At 43.3% G+C, this 18,287-nt stretch overlaps 1 protein-coding gene across 2 annotated transcripts in view; it reads right to left on the bottom strand.

Annotated features, from left to right (window-relative positions):
- The window catches only part of cdyl (chromodomain protein, Y-like), a 264,519-nt gene that overhangs the window by 27,149 nt on the left and 219,083 nt on the right, over positions 1–18,287 (bottom strand). For both annotated transcript variants that reach the window (XM_085989227.1, XM_085989226.1), the window contains exon 3: positions 8,166–8,422. In XM_085989227.1, the coding sequence (XP_085845353.1) occupies positions 8,166–8,422 (257 nt within the window). The remainder of the gene's footprint in view (positions 1–8,165; positions 8,423–18,287) is intronic.

Here is an 18,287-nt window from a genome sequence, read left to right as displayed (position 1 = left end):
GATCCCCACTAAGCACGTGACATTGTCCATTAATAGGACTGCCTTGGGTCAGATCAGAGCAAGGAGGTTTATTAAAGACTACCATACTATTATAATTTCAGCTTGTTGATGAATCACTACTTGATTTTTGGTAGGACCACATTATTCTGTTTCATAACAGGAGGGAGAAATCATGGAATTTTCTTATAACTGCAAAATATACACAACACAAAACTGATCCAATGGAAGGCATTATGGCTACGAAACATGATCATTTGTTAGAAGGGAAACTTGATATAGATTTTTAAAGCAGGCCGTGGCACAAATTTAAAAACAAATCTTTGATATAACATTGTGAAGCTAATCAAAACATTTGTTTTTCCTCTATTGTTTTTGAAATATTTAAACATTTCACAACAATAAGATATAAAAAGCATGAGAAAGAAAAAAAACTACTGTAAAATAACTAAAACATTCAATAATCTAACAAAAGGTTATACACCAAAAGAAAATCACCCTCATCTCCTGGATAAATGTGACAACTGTACGAGCTCACAACTCCGTGATGTGGCCTTTTCCAGCTTCTGAATACCTCAGCAAGAATTTTACTAAAGAAAACATTGAGCCCTGGAGCAATCACAGTTAAACCATCAATGGATCTCTGCTTTCCCACATCACTAAAACATTGCTGCAACTAGAATATTCAGACAAAATGGTCAGCCTGGCAAAACAGTATGACTCACCCTAGATTGCAAGCAAACACTGCAGGCTTGCTCAACATCGAAGCCAATATACTGACAATCAATTCTTGCCCCAATTAACATGCCATAACGTTCTCGCTGCATGGGATAGGTTATTCATTGTTTCTAAATGCTTTAATATTAATTATGTTAAAAACAGAGTGCTTAGAGTCTTGATTACAAATGTATTCGAAAACACATGCGGAAATCAGAAATACCACCTCATTTTTCTCTCTCTCCCAGGAGAGACCTTTATGGAGGCTCCCATATCTGATGCCACTTTGACCTCAGTTCTGTAAGGCACTCTCCCATGCAATGTGAAAGTGCTTTATTCTCTACAGTGAGAACAGACCTATTTCATACTGCAGGGCAGAATGGGGTCACTCAATGTCAGCGAGAGAGCACAGCTGAGGTGCCATGTCTAGGGAGAGATTGGAAAAAATGGAAGTAGACCAAGTGAGAGTGAGATGGGCAAGCATGGAGGACACAAGGGGCATGGAGAATGTTACAGCACAAAGGAGGCCATTCAGCCCATGCCAGCTCTCTGAAAGAGCTGCGCACTCAGTCCTGCACTTCCTTCATACCTTTTTTAAAAAAAAAAAATTCCCCCCTGCAAATATTTATCCACTTGCCTTTTCAATACGATTATAATGAATTCTGCTTCACCACCATTTCTGGTAGGACATTCCCTGCCCTAAAACCCTCCGCAAAAAAAAAATCTCCTAATCTGTCCCTTTATTCCTTTAGTGATGATCTTTAATTTATGGCCTCTAATTAATGACTCACTAACCACTGGAAATAGTTTTTCCCTGATTTACTTCATTAATACCAGTCATAATTTTGAACACCTCTATTAGTTCTTCTCAACCTTTTTATTTGTTCCAATGCAAAGAGCCCCAATGTCTCAACTCACTCATAAGGTACCACCTTAGTGAGTCTCTTCTGCACCTTCTCCATGGTCTTGACGTTCTTCCTAAAGTAGGGTACCCAAAACTGGAAAACAGTATTCAAACGCAACTCATCAATGATTTATACTGGTTTAGCATTGCCTCTTCACTTTTGTACTCTATGTTCCGATTTATAAAACCCAAGATCTCATATGCTTTTTAAAAAAAACAGATTTATCAATTTGTCCTCCAACTTTTAAAGATTTATGTATCAGAATTCCTAAGTCTCTCTGTTTCTCTACTCTTTTTTTTTAAAAAAGAGTTACCATTTAGTGTATATTTCTTCTCATCCTTCCTCCCAAAATGCTTCACCTCACATTTCTCCATGTTAAATTTCATCCGACATCTATTGGAGCAATCTACTAACCTGTCTATGCCTCCTGAAGTTGCATTCAGTCCTCTTTAGTTAACCGTGCTCCCTAATTTTGTGCTTTATGCAAATTTTAATATTGTGTCCCCTAAATCCAGTTCCACGTTATTTACATATATTGAGAAAAGCAACGATCTCAACACTGACCCTTGGGGGACACCATAGTTTACAGCCCTCCAGACTGGAAAATATCCATTAACCACTACTCTGTTTTTCATCCTTTAACCAACTTCATAAGCTTGCTACCACATTCCCATTAATATTATCTGCCTTAATTCTCCTATTTAGCACTATATCAAACACCTTTTTTTAAAATGGGGATATTGAGCATTAACAAAGACAGGCGAGTGAGAAACAAGAATGAAAATGGGAAAAACAAGAGGCAGGAGGAAGAAAAAACCCCACCAACAGATTTTTTTGAAGATCTGTTCAGGAGTAAATGTATGGAAATAATTATATTGCTTCTTTACTTTTTCCTCTGTATTTACGTTGGTGCGTATCAATAGCAAAAGTCAAATACAGGAAAATAGTGCGATATTAAGGAAAGGTTGGTTTAGGATATGGGATCACTGCAACCCAATTGCATTTGATGACAACAAGAAGATAGCTATGCAAGGGCACCCTGACTATTGAATGGGAAAGCAGAAATTCTACAATGGTAAATGGAAATGCATTACAGTAGAAGGATTATCTATCCCTTTAATAACTCTGTGACTACTAAGCTTATTCGGTACATTTGGAGAACGAACTTAAAATACTTGCGATTAAAAGAATGCCCCCTACAAGACTACATCATGATTATACACGGATCTAAAAATTGATAGTTTACAGAAAAAATGTAACTCTAATACAAGACCATCGGAGAATAGCTTTCAAAACCAAACCCTGTGGATTTATTATTATGCCTTGCAATTTATGATACTAGAAAACTTGAATATTGGAAAACTAGAATGCTAACGAAGCTTACAGAATCCCCCATTCAAGTAAGGACTGTTATTAAAGAACATGCATGCACATGGGAATTAAAATCTGATGGAATAAAAGAATTATCCAGTGCAAATTAAAACATTTTCAAAGTAACAACATAACACTGAAAACAAGTATTCCAGCCATTTTACTGTAAACTGAATTGGAATGATCCCATGTACAGGGAGGAATCGAGAGACTGAGGAGGTAGGCTTACATGCTGAACTTCTGTAAACCCTTTAAAGAATTCTCAAATTACAGAGGTGATAGACAAAAGATAGTAAATCTGAATTTCAGAGGAACTGCCTAATTTTTAAAAAAGGATTAAGAAATGGACAACTAGATAAGGGAGGGGGGGGGAGGAGTTTCTGGATAGTTTTATCCAGAAAACAGTCACACCCCAGAGGAAAGCACAGGTTCAGGAAAGGGAGGGGGTGTGACTGTTAGGGAGACGGGTAGCTGGGATTTAGGAGAGGTTGAGAAGGAGGTCCCGCAGACACTGGTCCTGTCCAACAGGTACGATGTACTTGCTACCTGCAAGGACAAGGAAAAAGATTGCGGGGAGGACCGCGACAACGTGGACCAGGGCACCGTGGCTCAGAAGGGGGAGAACAGCAGAATAGAAGTGTGGTAGTGATAGTGGATTCTATAATTAGGGGGATAGTGTCCTCTGCAGCCATGATCAAGAATACCGAAGGGTGCCAGGGTCAGGGATATCACGAGGCGGCTGGAGAGGAACTTGGAAAGGGAGGGGGTAAATCCAGTTGTTGTGGTCCATGTCGGAACAAACGACATAGGTAGGAACAGGGAAGGGGTGCTGCTGAGTAGGGTTGCAAAGGGGTGGAAAGTTTCCGGTAAATTTCCAGAAATTTTCCACGGGAAGTTTAGCTTGGGAATTTTGCCCAAAAAAGCACATGCTAGCATAATATTGTTTTTTTTGTATTTCTTTCTTTTTTTCCCCCCACAGGCCCTCTCTTAAAATTACTAACAGAGATGGAATCTTAATTATTAAGGAATTTATTAATCAATATATGTTTATCTTCTTACTTGGCTTGTTTTAATAATTACAAGTTTTGTGTGTGACTGTGAACAAATGTGTCCTGATTGGTTGGATGAGCGATTAGCTCCCTCTATTTGTAATATTTGCATATCGAATTGTGATTGGCCTGCAGGCATCTGTAAGACTGCTATAGTTTTTTTTAAGATCCAGGTTAGGGGTCCTGAGGGAAGTCATTTTGTTTTCTGCTGATGTTGTGATGATGCATTAAGTAAATCAGACTTTATACCAAATAAACCAGTTACTTGTTGAACTCTGTTGTCCTTCAATTTAAAATATACAAAATAATACACTATTGGTGATGTAGCGTCATGTGTGTACAGGTCATGCTTCCATCACATGGAGCATCAGCAAAAATGTACTCACCCTGTTGCAATCATGCTGATCGACCGCAGTTCGACACAGAGATGAATGCCCTTTATTTCTCTGCATAGAACAATGCCACGTTTACCGTCGGATGTGTGGAAAGATTTTACCCCAGGCATTAAAGATGGAAAGACTGTGTACATGTGCAAACACTGTAGAAAGCCATATGTAAAGAATGCCACAAAGATGCAGCAGCATTTATCCAAATGTAACAACTTCACTCAAAGCTCACAGCAGTCAGCCCAGAGTTCCTCTGCTTCCATTCAAGAAGATGATGGTTCTCATTCAGCATCAGGCTCCTTATCATCAGCAACTCCTGGCCCACTTGGAAGGTTCTTTGATACAATGGATAACCATAGCCAGAAGAATGCAGATGAGTGCCTTGCTCGAGCTGTATATGCAACAGGCTCACCCCTCATGCTCACAGCCAATGTGTACTGGAAGAGATTTTTCAATGTTATTCACCCTGCATACTGTCCTCCCACCAGACATGCTTTGTCTACTTATTTGCTGGAGGCTGAGTATAACAGAGTCCAAGGAAAGCTCAAAGAAACGATAGCGATGGCAGACTGTGTTGCAGTTATCTCAGATGGGTGGTCAAATGTACGAGGGGAGGGCATCATAAACTACATCGTCTCCACTCCTCTCCCAGTGTTCTTCAAGAGCACAGACACGAAGGACAACAGACACACAGGCACATACATTACTGATTTAAAAGAACAAATCAGCATTGCCCTACCCACATCCCTGCTGCTCAAAGCAGAGGAGAAGGCAATTGTTCAATTCATACAGACGCGTCAAGAATTTTGTGTCAAGCCGATTCATGCTGCAGCATACATGCTGGACCCAAAGCATGTTGGGAGACCAATACTTTCTGGAGAACAGATCAACAGCGCTTACAGTGTGATTTCTACCCTCTCACACCATCTCAATCTGGATGTGGGCAAAGTTCTGGGAAGTCTGGCAAAGTTCTCTGGAATGAGGAAAGGTCTTTGGAATGGGGATGGGAATCATGCAAGCATATCAGTGCACATACCTGGTGGAAGGGACTTTGTGCATCTGAGGCCCTGTCACCTATTGCATCGGTGATACTCCAAATCCCACCTTCATCAGCTGCCTCTGAACGAAACTGGTCACTTTTTGGGAATACACATACAAAGGTGCGCAACAGGCTGACTGACAAGAGAGTGGAGAAACTGGTGGCTATCCGGGCGAACCTACAACTTATTGAGCCAGATACAGACGTGTCCACCACACAGCTAGACACTGACACAGAGGAGGAAATGGACACGTCAGAGCCAGAGTCAGAGAATCAGGAGGAGCAATGAGGAGTAGAAGACTCAAAGGGACAAAATAAGGACAAATTACAGGCTAAATAAGCTGACGCTCTTTTTATTTTATTTTAGATGGGTCTTTTTTGTGGGGTTTCATAAAGTTCAAAATTATAACCTAAATAAAGTTTTGAAAGCCTGTTTTTATTTGTATGGAACAGTATGTCTATTTTGACGACAAAGATAATATAAGGGTCAGAGACAAAAACCATCAGTGTGCAAAAAAACTCAAAATTCCCATAAATTCCCGAAAATTCCCATGGAAAGTTTCCTCTTTTAAAAATTCCCAGAATTTTGCAACTGCTGAGAGAGTATCAGGAGTTAGGAGTGAAATTAAAAAGCAGGATCTTGAGGGTAATAATCTCTGGATCAGTCAGATCAGAAGAATTAACAAAGGACTGGTGTGGGAAAGAGGGGTTCCTTTTCATGGGACACTGGCAGCAATTCTGGGACAGGAAGGAACTGTACCGATGGGACGGGCTCCACCTGACCCGCGATGGGACCAGTGTCCTAGTGGAAAGGGTAAATAGCGAGGTGGCAAAGGCTTTAAACTAGTAAGACTGGGGGGGCGGGGGATCTACAAGAAATGAAACCAGCCTAATATAAACAAAACAGGAAAGGAGAACATAGGAAATAAGGGAGGACATTGATGGCCAGGGAATAAAGAGAGTTATAGAACAGGAGTGGTTAACAAATAGGGAATTCAGAAGGAACTTCTTTACCCAGAGAGTGGTGAGAATGTGGAACACTACCACAGGGAGTGGTTGAGGTGAATAGTATAGATTCATTTAAGGGGCGGTTTGATAAGCATATGAGGGAGAAGGGAATAGAGGGTTATACTGATAGAGTTAGATGAGGAAGACGGGAGGAGGCTCGAATGGAGCATAAACACCGGCATGGATTGGTTGGGCTGAATGGCCTGTTTCTGCGCTGTATATCCTATGGAATCCGATGTAAATCCATGACATTTCTCGGTTATACAGTGACAGTAAAAGCAAAGTGCATTTATAAAATGGAATCTGCAGAATGACGTGGAATTTACTGAATTAAATTTTATAAACAAACCATGTGCAGCTGATACTGAAAGAGAAAATGAAAAGAACTGAACCAATCAATCACAACATTGTCCAGTGCATTGACTGAAAAGAGGGCTAAGATTACAAATAACTATCCAAGGACAATAAAACAACTTGCATTTATATAACACTTTCAAAGTAAAATATCATCCCAAGCCACTGCACAGAGGCATAATCGGACAAAAATGGATGCCGAGGGGGAGAAGGCATTATTAAGAGGGGTGGACAAAAGCTTGGCCAAAGAGATGGGTTTGAAGGAGAATCTTAACGGAGGAGAGGGAGGTGGAGAGGTTGAGAGAGGGAATTTTACAACATGGCGCCTAGACAGTTGAAAGCACAGCCGCCAATGCTGAGGCGAATGGAGGCGAGGGGCACCGGGGTGGCACAAGAAGCCAGAATCGCAGGTTGGGGGAGGGGAATTGTAGGGCTGAAGGAGGTTACAGAGAAAAGATGGACCAAGGCCATGAAGGGATTTAAAGAGGTACAACATAAATGGCACAACTGTGCCAAATGTACGCGTGTGTATGTAAATATACATTAAATTTTTTGGGGGTGGGGGGGGGGGGAGGAAAGCGTATAGTAAAACCTTATAGAAACTTTTTTTCTATTTACAGGAACTTTTAACTTTAGAGGAAATTCAAAGGAATAAATGCAAAATTTAATGATGATTACAGTGGTTTCAGTTCTGTAATAACTTGTAATACTTAGCCAGATGCTCAAAAGTCCAACACACACAAGACATTATTCAAAGCCAAGTATCAGATGGCAAGGGGATGTGTGTACTTGGTGTGTTTACATTCCACTTGATTGTTTCTGTACAACAGATGACAAGATACGCAAATTGCATAGCTATGACAATACAACATTTAGTGCAACAATTAAACACAAGCATTTCCTATGAGGAACTGAGCTGCTAAACACTTCAGGCACAACTGGTTTTAATTAACATGGCAGTACCACAGTTTGACCTTCAGGTGGTGCACACAACCAAATAACGAAACGGCTAGCCTCGTCCTTCAGGCTCGTGTGCACCTCGGCATCTTTCTTGTCACTCGTGTATATTTCCTTAAAAGGGAATCCAAACCGATAGATATCTGGTATATCTTAAGTTGCATAAGGAAGACTCGGCTAACAGAAACTTACAGCTAGAAATACAGTAAACATGAATGAATGTAGGCGCAACTTTTTCTTTTCAACTTGTAATTCATTTCAAAGAAATCACTAATCTCACCGAGCTACAAAATACTGAAATGAGCAAGCTCCAGCATTTGAAGAATGGCTTTGCTGTTCTTCAGACAAAGCTAATATAAAGAAACCACAGAATGCTACTCACCTCTGGATTTAAGGAATTATTTTCTGATGACTTGGTGGAGAGTAAAATGTGTGTAAACCCGTCTTGTTTCCGGACAACGATATCCCTATATCGGTAGGCACTTTCTGTTTGTCTCACACTGAACCGTAGTCTCTTATCAAAAGGTTGGTCCCGTCTGTCGTCTATAAATTTCCTCTTGTTTCCTGTGACTCCTGTTACTGAACTTTGAATATTGGTTGTACCATTAGCTCCCAAAGCATCCAAGAAAGTAGGAGTACCTGTAGGAGCAAAACCAAAGATTTTTTATTTCCACATAAAGGAGTAGGTACCTCCTGCAGGTATTTGATCAGAACACCGACTTAAGACCAGTGACTGGCTGCCTTAAAAAGGACCACAGTAGCAATACTAGCAAGCTCCTGCAATAATCAAAACATTACAATAATCCACTGAAAACTTTAATTATCAAGAATATCGCTTGTTGGTCATTACATTTGTATACTCTCAGTTATTTAGGACTGTTATGTATTGTGTGTTCTTCTCCCACCTGTGGTGGCGCTGTCACAGGAGATAAATGGTTGGGTGTTCTCGGTTAAGTTTAGCTCTCTTTTTTCGGAACTTTCCAGAGCTTCCTTTCCTTCCAATAAAGCAGTTCATGTTTGAATCTCTGAGTTCTGAGTCCTAAATTGTGTCTAGGTAGAAAGGTACCGACACAACAAGTGGCGACGAGGATCGGATGAATCTGTGTTGTGGGAACTTTCTTGTTTTCGACTACAAAACACTCGGAACAGAGATTGCAGCATCACATTAACGTTACGGCAGTGAGTAAACAGAAATTTTAATTTGAAACGTGAGATGGCTACTATATTAGGAAACATCGGTGATTTTGATGAAAATGTGGAGCAATGGAGCGCATATACGGAATGTTTTGACTATTTTGTATTGGCGAATGCGGTGGCAAATGAAAAGGTAGTGCCTACCTTTTTGAGTGTAATCGGGCCGAAGACATTCAATTTACTTCGCAGCCTCGTGCAGCCAGATAAGCCAGGAACTAAAACATATAAGCAACTAGTGGAAATTCTTGGAGCACATTTTTCACCAAAACCTCTGGTTATTGCTGAGAGGTTTAGATTTCACAAACGGAATCAAGAGGAGGGGGAATCAGTGACGATGTTTATTGCGGCTTTAAAAAGGTTATCAGAACAGTGAGTTCAAGGAGGTGCTGAAGGACACCATTAGAGACAGACTCGTGTGTGGTCTGCAAAATGCAGCCACACAGAAGCGCCTTCTTACGGAGGACAACCTTACTCTTGAAAAGGCCATTGAAGTTAGTGTCTCCATGGAGATGGAGGAAAAGGAGGCTCACCAGTTGAGTTCAACAGGGAGAGTTCACAAGGTGTCGTCTGAGCCTAAAGGTGCGCGGAACGGCACATGTTACCGTTGTGGGAAAACGGGCCATCACGCCAATGACTGCTGGTGTACGGAGCTGGAATGCCGAAATTGTGGCAAAAAGGGTCACATTGAACGCGCCTGTAGAGGTAAAAAAACAGACAGAGCTGGGAAGCATGGAAGCAAAATGTCTGTATTTGGACAAAAGAGGAAAAAGAGTGTTCATTCAGTGCAGTATGATGGAACAAGCAAAACAGAGGGGAGCGACACCTGAGGAGGAAGAAGCGCACATACTGACGGTTGCAGGTGATTCAAATGGCTACTGGGGGTCACCACTGGTGGAGGGACAATCAGTGCAGATGGAGGTGGACACAGGCGCGGCTGTGTCCCTTGTTTCAGACACTGTCTGCAACAAAATGCTAAAGCATCTTACCCTTCAGCCAACAAACATTGTGCTAAAGACGTATACCGGCAAACCTGTGGCCATGAGAGGCGCCATTGAGGTGACAGTTAAATTGAACGGACAGACTGCAAAACTGCCACTATATGTGGTAAAGGGAAATTACCCATCGCTACTGGGACGTGCGTGGCTAGAGAAAATCACGCTGGACTGGCCTGCAGTCGCATGATGTCAAAAGCGGAGTCAGGTCTGACTGCAGTGTTAAACAAACATGCAGAACTCTTCAATGGGGAACTTGGGAGCATGAAAAAGATCAGCGTGAGACTGGACATTAAACCTGACAGCAAGCCGAAGTTTCACAAAGCCCGACCTGTACCCTATGCAATTAAGCCAAAAGTTGAGGCTAACTTGGAAGCCTTAGTCGAGAATGGAGTCCTGGAGCCTGTGAGCGTGAGCAAATGGGCCACACCCATTGTTCCTGTCCTGAAAAAGGATGGATCTGTTCGAATCTGCGGGGATTTTAAAGTCACTATTAACCCGGTGCTGTCTGCGGAACAGTACCCTCTTCCCCTCATTGATGATCTTTTTATGGGCCTGGCCGGAGGGCAAAAGTTCAGCAAAATAGACTTATGCCAGGCTTATCTACAAATGCATGTCGATGACAAATCAAAGGAGCTGCTGACAATTGTGACACACAAGGGGCTATACAGGTACTGCCGTCGTCCGTTTGGAATTACATCGGCCCCTGCTCTATTCCAAAGGGCAATGGATCAGATTTTGAGTGGACTGCCAGGAGTCCAGTGCTACCTGGACGACATCCTTGTCACTGGGACAAATGAGGAAGATCATCTTCTGAACTTGGATGCGACACTACAACGACTGAAAGAGTACAGACTCAGAGTTCGTAAAGACAAATGTGAATTCTTTCAGTCTTCAGTTGAGTACCTGGGGCATGTGATTGATGCTACTGGCCTGCATAAGGCGCCGTCAAAGGTCAAGGCGATTGTGGAGGCCCCAGCACCCCAGAATGTGAGCCAGTTACGTTCATTTCTGGGGCTACTTCACTACTATGGGAAGTTTATTCCAGACTTAGCAACATTGCTGAAGCCGTTACATCAGTTGCTATGTCAAGGCAAAACATGGAAATGGACTGAACTGTGCAACGAAGCTTTCGCCCAAGCAAAGAAAGCATTGCTGAAATCGGAGGTCCTGACACACTTCGACCCAAAGCTACCCGTGCAGCTAGCATGTGATGAATCACCATATGGTGTGGGAGCAGTCATATCCCACATCATGCCTTCGGGTGAAGAGAAACCTATCGCCTTCGCATCACGCACCTTGAACAAGGCCGAGAGTAACTATGCGCAGATCGAGCGCGAGGCCTTGGGAATCGTTTTTGGAATTCGAAAATTTCATCAGTACCTGTTTGGGAGAAGGTTCACACTCCTGACGGACCACCGTCCATTGACTTCAATCTTCGGGCCCCACACCGGAATTCCGTCTCTCGCTGCAAGCAGGATGCAAAGGTGGGCTTTACTGTTGTCAGGACACACATACGACATCAAATATCGCAAATCAGACTTGCACAGCAACGCAGACGGTCTCTCGTGGCTACCCTTGCCTGTTACTCCCCCAGAGCCTCGTCAGATAGACATCTTCTACTTTAGACAAGTGGAGGGAGCACCTGTCACTGCAGTTCAGGTGCGAAGGTACACCCGCAACAATCCAATCCTGTCTGAGGTAATGGACGATGTCATTCGAGGGAGAGCGATAGGAGATTCTCCTAGTTTGAAACCTTACGTTTCAAAAAGAAATGAGCTCTCCGTCCAGGCAGGTTGTCTTCTTTGGGGACGCCGTGTCATCATTCCGCCACCTCTGAGGGAACCTATACTGCAACAACTTCATACAGGCCACAGTGGGATGGTTCGGATGAAGGAAATGTCAAGAAGCTACTTCTGGTGGCCAGGTCTCGATGGGAATATTCAGGAGAAAGCCAAAACATGTTCCCCATGTCAAAGGGTCTGGAATGTTCCACAGCTGGCAACCCTACACCCCTGGGATTGGCCTGCAGAAGTGTGGCAGCGAGTACATGTGGACTTCGCCGGTCCTTTCGAAGAGATGATGTTTATGGTGGTTCTGGACGCTCGTAGTATGTGGCCGGAGGTCGCTGTGATGAGGCCTACCACGGCAGAGAAAACAATTGAGAAACTTGGTGAGATGTTCAGCCATTATGGCTCAGGAACAACTCGTAAGTGACAACGGTCCACAATTTGTATCACAGGAGTTTGCAACCTTCCTGCATGTGAATGGTGTCCAACACATCAGGTCTGCGCCCTATCATCCCTCTACTAATGGCCAGGCAGAAAGGTTCGTGCAAACTTTGAAGCACGCCTTGAAGGTATCGCAAGGTCAGGGCTCAATCCACCAACGTCTGAACAGCTTCCTGTTGTCCTACAGGAACGAGCCGCATGCCACAACCAAAATTTCCCCCGCTTCGCTCATGAAGAGGCAGTTGCGGACAAGTTTTGACTTACTCAAACCTCCAAGGGCAGAGCGGGTTGTCCATCGTCAACAACAAGCTCAAGTTGAAAAGAGAGACGGTTTCATCCGGGAGAGCACGTCCTAGCTCGAAACTACAACACTGGACCAAAATGGGTTCCTGCTACGGTGATCGCGCAGACAGGCCCTGTGTCTTACACGGTTGAGACTGCTGAGGACGTCGTCTGGAGAAAACACACAGATCAACTGTTGCTAGGAGCAGAGACAGCCACAGAGGCTCCAATGGCTGGTTGGCCTGAACTGTTTCCGGATATACCGCAAACCAGCAGCCTTTGCCACAGTGCTCTTCCCCAACACAGGAAGTCAGAGAGACTGTTCCACCTGTGCAAACTCCTGACTTTCAACTGACACAGGCACCTTCTCCATCCAGGCCTGTGTCAATGCCTACTGCTGTGGAAGCCAGTGATGACTGTCGGTATACTGTCAGAGAGCGGCGGCCACCAAGACGCTTGGATCTGTAGGCTTAGTGACTTACCCACAAGACTGGGGCAGAATAAACCCCAGGGTAAAGTCAGGGTTTGAGGCAGTCTAGCTCTACCCTAGGTTCGTTGAGTGCATTGAAAGTAACTTACCTGTTGAGGAATAATGTGGACCTTCCATTTAATAGGGGAGGAAATGTTATGTATTGTGTGTTCTTCTCCCACCTGTGGTGGCGCTGTCACAGGAGATAAATGGTTGGGTGTTCTCGGTTAAGTTTAGCTCTCTTTTTTCGTAACTTTCCAGAACTTCCTTTCCTTCCAATAAAGCACTTCATGTTTGAATCTCTGAGCTCTGAGTCCTAAATTGTGTCTAGGTAGAAAGGTACCGACACAAGGACAAATCCGATTCAAAATATAGAATATGGTCTTAATACCTTCTTCCAAATATGCAGTTTTGGTATTCCATGTCTAGTTGTACTTTACTTCCATTGTATGGTTTTAAAATTTAACTCCATTATTAGCTTCAGTGTTAAGAAATAATGCATTCAGAATCATAAGGTCATGGAAATGCACCATAAGCATTACATCATCATGTTGACTCATAAAAGTACACAAATACAAACAGTTACAAGCCTGCACACGTATCAAGTCATATCTTGTGGATTTGGGCCCTAGAAATCCAACTGCCAGCCACCGAGAGGCTGCAGTCATCCTACACAAGGCTAACTCAACAACACTGAATAAAATAATAATGATCTTCCAGGAATGGACCAGGTGGGATGACGTGTTTCATTGGAAATTATTTCTGAAAGGAAGTTCCCTACCTCATCTAGCGCATAGTTTGTAGGCCTGGTTCTATCTTGGAGAGATAAATAAATGGTTTACAGCTTCTCTGGTTCTGAAAATGATAGACCATATATCTAAGTTCACAGAGGGGGTTGCGTCCTTTCATTTCATCAAAACACAAACAGGAATATCAAGGGAGATTTTCCACTCCAATGTACTGGTGAAGGCAGAAATTTCAGTGCTGATTAGGAGTGCCAGAAATACACCTAGTGCGTGTGGCCTGGTATCTTCCATCTGGGATCAGGAATCTTGTGCTGCGGGAACGTGCGAATCCCATTAAACGTATGAAATGTAAGTAAAATAAGGGAGAGCGTCCCTCCCCCTGCATTTTCTGATATTTTCACCCGAAATTCAACATCAACACTATGAAGCTGTATAAAGCGAGTACATTTGCAACCTGACTTCTTGGGCTTCATAACTTTGGTTCCTAAAGGTGACAATGAAGTTTTAAATTACATTTTTTTTTTTTTTTTTTTTTTTTAAGGCTATTTGATTTGGTTTTGCTGCCTTTTTTTTTAAAAAGGTGCATTTATTTAAACCTTTTCTCCACCCCCACGCCCCTCCCCCCCGCCATTCTAAGGGAGTTGCCGTCTGAATGGAAACAGCTCGCACTGGATTGCATGGGTGTTCCTCTTGCCCTTGGGGAGTCTGACGATGAGGAGGAGCTGCTGAATAATGATTAAAAGAGGTTTGCTCGCACCTGAGGCACGCTGTACCTACCTGTTGTTACTCAAATATATGTGTCCATCAACCTCACCAGAGAAACTTGGGCACGTCAAAGGAGATGTACCTGCTTCACCAGGGATACCTTTCTACAGGTTGAGATGGGACCCTTAAAATGCCATCTTGTTTTACAAGCAGAAAGGTAGTCTGGAAGTGGAAGAAGCTCACAGAGTGAGACATAGGCACAGCCTGCACACCAAGCTTAGTGCCAGTAAGTTACTATGTATCATGCAGCTAGGCTGTTTCACAATAACTTGTGTCACATGCCCTTGGAGATAATGAGTGACATGACATTGCTCATTGTATGTTAAAGACGGGTCCTCCTGAGGTCTGAATATGCATGAGATGGAAAAAAAGCTGTTAAGTTTGTGTGAGAGCTTGGCGTGGCCAGATTTTCCAAATCCCCAAATTAAGCTTGCTCCTTGCACAAACAGCTATGAATAAATATTCAAATGCGCTAACCATAGAAAACTGGGTCAGTCACATCACTGTGTTGTTGGCTAGCTTTGCCCTAACAACTAGACAAGAAAGTCTATATTGCACCAGTAACAGAAAACCTCCCTTATTCTTTTTTACTCTCTTGCAAGCATGCCATTCAATGAACGCAGAGAAGAAAGTCTGATGAAAAACGTGTTGGTGGGTCTAACAACAAATTGCACTTATATGTTATTATCACACAAAAACGTTCCAAGGCACTTCACATGAGAAGGTGGGATAGGGCGAGTAAGGATAGGAGCTAAGGGAGCTATGGGGAAGTGACCAAAAGTGTGGCTGAATAGGAAGATTTTAAGAAGTCTTTTAAAAGGTGGGTAGAGATGTAGCAAGGCAGAGTTTAGGAACAGAGTTCCAGAGTGCAGAACAGTGAAGACTGTACCATTAGTCATGAAGCAAAGGGAGGGGCTGCACAGTAGGCTACAGTCAGAGGCTGGGGTGCAGAGTTAGAGTTGCAAAGGTAGAGTGGGGCAAGACCACAGCGGAATCTGTAAATTAGGATTTTAAAATCAGTCTACTGGAGGCAGGAAGTCAGGGATGATTGACAAGCTGGAATAGTATGCAGGCAATAAGGAGAGCACTGGAGAAGTCAAGCCTGACAAAAGCATGGATGGGTGAATCAGCAGTGTGAGGTTGAGGTAGGGACAGAGGTGACAATAATATGGAAATGGAAAGAGATAGTTTTGGCTAAGGAATGGATATGGGTTTTAACTCTCAGTTCAGGGTCAGGAATGATAGAAAAGGTTGTGCAGGTTCAGCCTGAATGAACTGGGGTCAGGTAGAATTTGGCACTTGGTTACAAAGCTCGGTAGGATGGTTTTGCCAATGTTAAGCTCAAGAACATTTTAGTTTATCACGATGTCCAAAAAGCTATTGGTTATGATAGCAACTGTTCCACTTGATGTTGGTGACTGAGGTGTAAAGTTGGGTATTAAGATATGCAAGGAAGCTGATCCCATGCTGTATGTAATGTCACCACCAACAGTATGTAGACAAAGCATAGGAGGGAACCAAAGCTAGAACTCTGGGCCACCCTGGAGGTGACTGGGAGGGAAAGTCAGTGCGGGTGGAGGGCTGACGACATTGGAACAGGTAGGAGTGGAGCCACGAGAGCATAGTAACATGTAGATGATCCAAGGAGCAGAGGTGGCAGCAAAGGTGGGTTGAGCGGTCGAATATATCGAACGAAAAGGAGGGGGATAATGCAGTCAAAATGGAGATTGCTGGCAACTTTAACCACTGCAGTCTCAGTGTTGGGGGAAGGACGGAAACAAGGCTGGTGGGGTTCAAACAGGGAATAGTAGCTGAGGCAAGCACAGACTAGTTATAGTGACATGCTTAAGTCCTTCAATTGCAGCAAAAAGGTACTATTTCAACTAGAGAGGAATAAAAGTATCCTCTCCAAGACAAAACAGGAGTACCTAGGGAAATAAATATTCCTATCACATATGAAGTCCCGCTCTCCCATCACCCTGTCCTGATTGACCAACATTGGGTCCCAGTGCCCCAACACCTCAAATTTTAAATTCTCATACTTGTGTTTAAATCCCTTAATGGTCTCACCCCTCCCTATCTCTGCAACCTTCGCCAGCCCTACAACCACACCCCCCCCCCCCAAACTCTGAACTCTCTGTCCCTCTAACTCTGGCCTCTTGTGTATCCCAAACCCCACTTTCCCCTCCCAATCTCTCCTGAAAATGTTATAAGCAGGAATATTGTTTGCAATCCTGTCCAAACATAAGTCACATCTCTATTATAACTAGTATATAATATCCCTCCATTGTTATTAATACTTCTAACTCTCCAATTTTGTTCTGAATGCTTTTACATATATTGGTCGCCTTATCTGAGGAAGGATGTTCTTGCCATGGAAGGAGTGCAGCGAAGATTCACCAGGCTGATACCTGGGATGGCAGGAATGACGTATGAGGAGAGATTGGGTCGATTGGGCTTGTACTCGCTGGAGTTTAGAAGAATGAGAGGGGATCTCATCAAAACTTATAAAATTCTAACCAGACTAGACAGACTAGATGCTGGAAGGATGTTCCCGATGGTCGGGGAGCCCAGAACCAGGGGTCATAGTCTAAGGATAAGGGGTAAGCCATTTAGCACAGAGATGAGGAGGAATGTCTTCACCCAGAGAGTGGTGAACCTGTGGAATTCTCTCCCACAGAAGGCAGTAGAGGCCAATTCATTAAATATATTCAAGAAGGAGTTAGATATATTTCTTAATAAGGCTAAAGGGATCAAGGGATATGGAGAGAAGGCAGGAACAGGGTACTGAATTTGGATGATCAGCCATGATTGCATTGAATGGCGGAGCAGGCTCGAGGGGCCGAATGGCCTACTCCTGCTCCTATCTTCTATGTTTCTAACTCAATCGTTACTCTAATTTTTTTGGAACATTGATCCTTACTCTTTTTCTTGATATTCTCATTAAAATTTCTGCTATCCCATGCCACATGTCCAACAGTGTTATTATTTTTCACTACCTCAGCCGGTTTACTTCCCATCTCCTTTGACAGTATTTTGTCGGTACCAATTTCTGTTAAACCCTCTATTCCAATTAGGGTTGCCAACTCTGGTCGGAGGGATTCCTGGAGGTTTAGCCATGCGATGTCTGATCACGTGACATCTGTGAAGGTTATTGCACTGACCGTAGAAAGGTTGGGTCCCCTGCAGTCAAGTATCGTGGTTTCGCGCCAGCAGCTGTCCAGAGAACCAGACGGCCACCCGTGAGCAGGCGAAGAAAGAAGACCGAGGGAAGGGAAGACAGGAAACCGAAGGTGTGGGAGGGATTCGCGGGGGAGAAATCGGAGGTGGGAGGAACTTTGATTCCACTAGTAACTCACTGAAAGTGCACTGATAACTAATAGTGACACTGGCAATACTCAGACTCCCCTCATAACCAGTGATCCAATAAATCACAAATAGTTTATCTGTAATTGATAGTAACAGGTGTAACTCCCAGATATCAATACAGGAGATGTTTCAGAGAAGGATACAAAATTACAGTACAGGAGGCAGCCATTCGGTCCCCGCTGCTTTATACTGGAATAACATTCCACCCAAATCATTTTATATTCCTCCTTTTCAAATACTTATATACCATTCCCTTGCAAATTATGTTCTAGCCTCTGCCTCAATAGCCACTTGCGGTGAAGCATCCTATAGTCTAATAGCCCTCAGTACAAAAACTTTCCTTCTCCCTTTGCTCTTCCAGTGAGAATCCGGTCTCCGTCCCCTTGTTCCCCACTCGCCCACCAGTGCAAACAATCTTTTGACTATTTACCCAGCGTAAAGTGCCCAGGTTCACTC

The sequence above is a fragment of the Somniosus microcephalus genome, chromosome 5, assembly GCF_052327205.1.
Source record: "Somniosus microcephalus isolate GS21.2 chromosome 5, FLI_Smic_1.0, whole genome shotgun sequence".
NCBI classification, from domain to species: Eukaryota; Metazoa; Chordata; class Chondrichthyes; order Squaliformes; family Somniosidae; genus Somniosus; species Somniosus microcephalus.
The sequence above is the reverse complement of the archived record's forward strand: the minus strand, read 5'-3'. Positions and strand labels throughout refer to the sequence as shown.